Below are 5796 nucleotides of genomic sequence, written 5' to 3' on the forward strand. Positions count from 1 at the left end.
TCTGTATCATATGGAGGAAAATCAGTGGGTCGAAGACAGGCTGTGCTGGCTGGGACCTTTGCATGCATAAACCCCAACTATATTCTGTGAGAGCACAGAAAAAACACTGCTCATACCTCTGTCTTGAGCGCGGTGTTCGAGTCGATTAGTGTCTGGAAAGCTGCCCCAAAACCATCTTGTTGCTAGCGTGGGGTGAAAAAGATAGTAACAGATTGTCAGAAGATGAACATTTCCTCGTGCAAGCAAAGACTTCTCCATCCAGGGCTGCAGCTCAAGCATTGGTCTGCTAACACAGCGTCTCTTGCTGGACCTGAGTGTGTCTTCAGGGTGCCAGCAACCCTTTCTGGATGTCCCAGCAGCACCTTGGCCTTGCAGAACTTATTGTTAACAAACAGAGAAAAATGGCAACTTACAAATGAGGCTGGAATTCCTGGTGGTCCCTGGAAATTGAAGGGAAAAAAAGGACATCAGCCAGAAAGTCACTATTGCATAGATATTCACTCATGGCCTTTTGAAATCCTTGTTCCCCTGGAGCCCCTCAGTGCAGAGGAGTGAGAGGCAACAATGCTGTCTCTATAAAACACTGGGAGATGGTTTGGACTAAGGCACAAGAAACACTAGTCCATTCACACGCACAGCTTTGCATACGAGGAATGGGGCTAAGCTATAATTTCCAGTGAGTGAACAGTCCCTCTGGAGAGTACCATAGCAATAATTTTAGCTTGTCTCAATAATGTCTTTGAACTCTTCCCATATTTACATACCGGAGGGCCAGGGTGTCCTCGTGGGCCTGGAGGACCCTAAAGACAGAGTGGCATCAGTTAGTGAAACAGTTCCAGTTTGTATTTCCATTTCTCGTGGTTGTCACCAGCATGAATCTGTTCCCAGCTGAAATCCTCCTGATTTTTGAGACCTTAAAGCAGCTTCTCCCCCAAACCCTTGAGGACACAGCAGTTGGCCCCATTTTGTCCATCTCCCAGCTCTGAGTGCATCTGTCTGTACCTAGTTCATTCCTTGTTCCCAGCCCTTTCAGCTCCTTATCTGTCACTAATGTCACATCCTCAGGTACTTATCACAATCCTTGTCTGTGCAATTACCCACCCTGCAGCTCTACATTTGCTAAAAGCAACTATTTTACTGGATCACAAGGTATCAGTTGGAAAAAGAGATGCCAAATACTTACCTTTGGACCTTGTAGACCCTGTAGAAAAAACCAAAAGGCAGGAGCAGTCAGAAGATGTTCATTAATAACCCAAAATCTCCCTGTACAGCCAGGTACTGTTCCCAAGGTGCCTACATAAGGCAAACTGTTAGCTTTGCTGTGTAATTGGGTTAAGAAATGGAGGTTTGACCAGCAGAGTGAGTGTGCACACATGTAGATATGTGCATCTTGCCCTCGTGGGATGCCACCACTGCGAGCCTGAGCCCAGGCAGGGGCTGTGGAACTGGGTGTGAGGGATCCTCCTAGGGGTACCCAGGGGTGGGAATAGCACTTACCATTTCCCCACGGCTGCCTTTGTCTCCCTTGGGCCCCTGTCAAGCACAAGAAACTGCTGTCAGTGACCATTCACAAGCTGCACTGCTGGCTGTTGCCCCCCCAGAAGTTCCTTGCAAGGACCCAAGTGCACCTCTAATGTGGCTTAGGTTGCCCTATTGACCCCCTCAAACCAAGGCAAAAAAGTGCCATTGCTGGATGTTTGGGCAGTGTCCTAGTTAATCTTACTGGTTTTCATCTCTGCCAGTAGCAGCCTCTGGACCTGAGTAGTGTCATGGTCATGTTTCTATGAAGCACTGACCTGACCTTTAGTCTGTGTTCAGGGCCTTTGGCATTTTGGGGCAGGAAGGGATTTTCAACACTTCCCAGAACCAAATGGTTCCCAGTTTAATACACTTATCTATTTTTTTTGGAATGTGGGGGGTTTTTTTTTGCCCCCCCTCAGGCCAAGTTCTTTGGAAAACCTGGCAGCTTGCTTTCAAAAATCTGCAATAACATTTTTGCCTTCTAGTCTGAGCCAATCTACCAAAAATCTCACACTTAAGTAGAGTTGCTCCTCACTTTTAAGCTAATAATCTCCCTACAATTATGCACTTTTCTGAAGCTGCTGATCTTAAAGACCATTTTCTTTCCCTCATTACAGTAGAATTTGGGATTTACTTATGCTTGTCTCAAACATCTTGGATCACACACACTATGCTCATCAAAAAAACAGAGGCAGAAAAAAAAGCACAGAGACTTACTGGGCTTCCCATGGGACCCTGAATGCCAAGAGGACCAATAATTCCTTCTTTTCCCTAGAAAAGAAAAGATATGTGTGAACCATCACATGGGACCTGATGGTTGTTTTTAGCAGGGCAGACTCAGTGAAGACACTGAATCTCTTTGCTACATGATCATGGTATTTGCTGTAGCTGGAATAAAAACCTGTTTCACAGTGCAAACCCAGAGACAAGCCCCCACAGTATGGTTGCTACAACCCATGTAAAAACCTCAGAAATTCCAGAAATAGAAAGATTTCAGTGTGGCTGGAGTGGCCTGTGCAGCGTGACTGTCTCCAAGATGTGGTCACCTGTGGCTCAGAGGTGGGGCCAGAGCTGTGAGCAGTGCACTGTGCTCCTTACAGCACCTTGGAGGGTGGAGGAAGGAAAAAAATCCTCCCAAACCAACAAACTGGAAAACCACTCACCATGAGACCTGGTGGCCCACGTGGTCCCTGAATGCCTTTGAACCCAAGGTCTCCTGGGGGGCCCTGCAAGCAAAGATGGAGATGTTAGGTCAACTCAATAACCAAACCCTGTGTTAATGCCCTTGCTTACAGCTCTGCTGCAAGGATGAGGTGCTGCCTGCTGTGTATGGAAATGAGAATCACAGAATCATAGAGTCAACCAGGTTGGAAAAGACCCCCAAGATCATCAAGTCCAACCCTACTGTGGTCACTAGCCCATGGCACTAAGTGCCACATCCAGTCTCAGCTTGAAAACCTCCAGGGATGGGGAATCCACCACCTCCCTGGGCAGCACATTCCAATGTCTGATCACTCTCTCTGGAAAAAATCTCTTCCTAATATCCAACCTAACCCTCCCCTGGCAGAGCTTGAGTCTGTGCCCTCTTGGCCTATTGGTCCAATTTGGGCAAAATCCTTTTCCCACTCCTGTTTTGCAAGGCCTTTACTTTCTACAGAAAACAAACTGCTCCTTCTTCACCAGGGCAATTATTGAATGATAAAATGAGTCTAAATTTCAAATCCAGACTCTCAATGTTAGGGATGCACATCAGTACCTCAGGTGCAGACTGATGCTGGAAATACAAGTGTCTGAAAGGTGTTCAGGTAGGAAAAACAGCTCTGGGGTCCCTAGGACAGCCCTTTTCACCTCTACCATCTACACACTTCAACAGGAATAAACTCCAACACAGCAAATATTAACACACATTTAACAAATGACAAAGCACAAACTAAAGAAAGTTGGAATCATGACTCAATTTCCATAGTTTCTGTGGAAACATTGCATCATCTGTCTCCAGTAAAGAGAGACAAGAAAGTCAACTGGTCACCAGTAGCCTCTTACCTTTGGCCCAAACAAGCCTGCAATCCCGGGAAATCCTGCCTCGCCGAAGTCTCCCTGCGAGCAGCAGCCAAGACAGACACAAAGACAAAGGACAACAGTAAGTTCACACTGATGGAAAGTCACTCAGAGACGCACCAAGAGCTCAGCAGCTTCAGAGGAAGAGAAGTCCTGGAGTATTCTTCAGTCCAAGCAGGACTGACAGGAAAGAAGTATGAAAAACATCTGAAGGAGGAACTACACAAACAGCAATCCAGAAACAACTCCAGAAGGTCTCACAGACTTGTAGATCACTTAGACCTCAGACAATGCCTTTCTGCCCCCCAGGGGGGAGGGACACAGGCACTCTTGGTAGCAGTTGCTTCTCTGGCTTGGCCCACAGTCAGCAGGATGAAGATGGAGAGGACCTGCTCTGAGACAGAGCTTGGAGGTTCATGTGCAAAAACCAGCCTCAAAACCCTTTAAAACAAGCTCTTCTTTTATTTCTAATACCAAGAGGACTGACCTACTAAAGGATAACTTCAAACTATGCTCATTCAAGCTGTTAAAAAAGTGTGTATTCCTAGAACATAACTTCCCACTCAAACCCAGGGAAACCATGCATGTCCCCTAATTCTTCTCCTGTTCAACTCCGCAGGGGTTTTTGCTCGATTTTGCAAGAAAAATAAGAATAAAATATTTGGAAGGCCATCAAGCTTAGATCAGCACTCTGAGAATAAAAAACCCACCCTGGGTAGCATGTGCTTATGTAAACACCCTTCTTTCACCATGTTGGAGATGTTTGTCCTTTGATATTTTTGGGCTTCTCAGATGACAAAATGTGAAATGATTCAATGTTTAAAAAAAAAAAAAAGGGTCAAAACCCTTCAGCAGATGATTCATCTTTAGTCTTAGGAACATCACAAATGGAAAAGGCTTGTTTGGCCTCTCAGCAGGACTGTGTGACCCATGCTGGATTGTACTTTACAGGGTGTTTTACAAGGGCTTGTTCAGCCCAGCTGTAAATGACCTGAGCGATGGGGTTTCCACCACCTCTATTACAAGCCTGTTCCAGAGTCACTCTAGAAACCTCACTGTTAGGAAGTTTTTCCTGCCACAACAGTGAGAAATTGCTTGGCAAGAAAAGAGCTTGGTTGGACTCAGTGGAGCATAAGAAACTTTCCAAGGATACAAATTGATTTAACTGGCCATTTATAGATCCTGGAAAGGAAAAGTGCTACTAACAGAGGACTAAGGTCTTTCCTGCATTAGGGGAATCAACCAAGCCCTCTTTCTAAAGGAATCTGGGGCAAAAGCAAATGGGAAGTCAAAAGGGTTTAGATGCCATGGAGTCATCTCTGCTAAAGGGACCTGGCCACTAGCTCTGCAGTGAGTCAGGCAGGGGCAATTTGGGGCAAAAGAACATGTCACTTGTGGACACCAGAGGCAAAATCTAGTTCTAGTGGTGTTGGTTATTATCTTTCAGCTTGATTAATGTCATCACAGGGGGTTACACAAAATCCACAAGTATGTTTAGTATGTTTTTATGGTGGTTGGGGTTAATTTTATGCTTTGTTTTGCATTGGTCCTAATGTCTCTCCCATAATCACACACAAGTGGTTATGGGCTCCCCTGTAAAAAACCTCCCAGGGTTCACCCTGCTGTTCCAGCCTGTGGATCTCCTGCAGGAGACAGCTTGGAGTCAGGTCTGGTCAGCTCCATCACCACTAACCGGCTGTCCTTTGGGTCCTGGGTCGCCAGGGCTCCCTGGAAGGCCTGTTCCTCCTGATGATCCTCTCTTCCCTGTGTGGCCAGTCTGTCCAGGCAAACCTCTCTCACCCTAAAAACAACAGAATTCAAGTTATTCCGAAGGACAGGAGCTAAATATAACGACACTCGGCCGAAATAGCCCTAGATGGAAAAGATGGCTCATTGGGATCAGGAATGTGGTTTCATCAGGCAATGCCCCAGGTCTAAGGCACAGGGTGAGACCAGGATGGGCATGGCCATGTCCTCTCCTGGGCTGCCCACGGAGCAGGAGCCTCAGCAGAGCTGTCCCACCTGCATGGGGACTTCATTACTGTAAACCCAACATTTTCCCCAGCACTAACTCAACTTCAATCCAGGCAGGAGCTTCCAAGTCCCAGCACCACACTTTGCTCCCCACCTCTTCCCCTTGCCCAGAGCCAGGAGCAGCACAAGCTCCAGCGGAGTCGCTTTGGGGCAGACTGGGAGCGAGGAGCAAAGGTAGTGAAA

The 5796-nt window shown here is 46.7% G+C and overlaps 1 protein-coding gene across 1 annotated transcript in view; it reads right to left on the reverse strand.

Annotated features, from left to right (window-relative positions):
• Window positions 1–5796, reverse strand: part of COL27A1 (collagen, type XXVII, alpha 1) — a gene marked incomplete at its 5' end in the record, with an annotated part of 139000 nt that overhangs the window by 2177 nt on the left and 131027 nt on the right. Inside the window, 9 exons of the mRNA XM_009077373.1 lie at window positions 117–182; window positions 414–440; window positions 765–800; window positions 1184–1201; window positions 1498–1533; window positions 2239–2292; window positions 2685–2747; window positions 3565–3618; window positions 5273–5380. Coding sequence (XP_009075621.1) covers window positions 117–182; window positions 414–440; window positions 765–800; window positions 1184–1201; window positions 1498–1533; window positions 2239–2292; window positions 2685–2747; window positions 3565–3618; window positions 5273–5380 — 462 coding nt within the window. The remainder of the gene's footprint in view (window positions 1–116; window positions 183–413; window positions 441–764; window positions 801–1183; window positions 1202–1497; window positions 1534–2238; window positions 2293–2684; window positions 2748–3564; window positions 3619–5272; window positions 5381–5796) is intronic.

This window comes from Acanthisitta chloris, unplaced genomic scaffold, assembly GCF_000695815.1.
Source record: "Acanthisitta chloris isolate BGI_N310 unplaced genomic scaffold, ASM69581v1 scaffold3966, whole genome shotgun sequence".
Lineage (NCBI taxonomy): Eukaryota > Metazoa > Chordata > Aves > Passeriformes > Acanthisittidae > Acanthisitta > Acanthisitta chloris.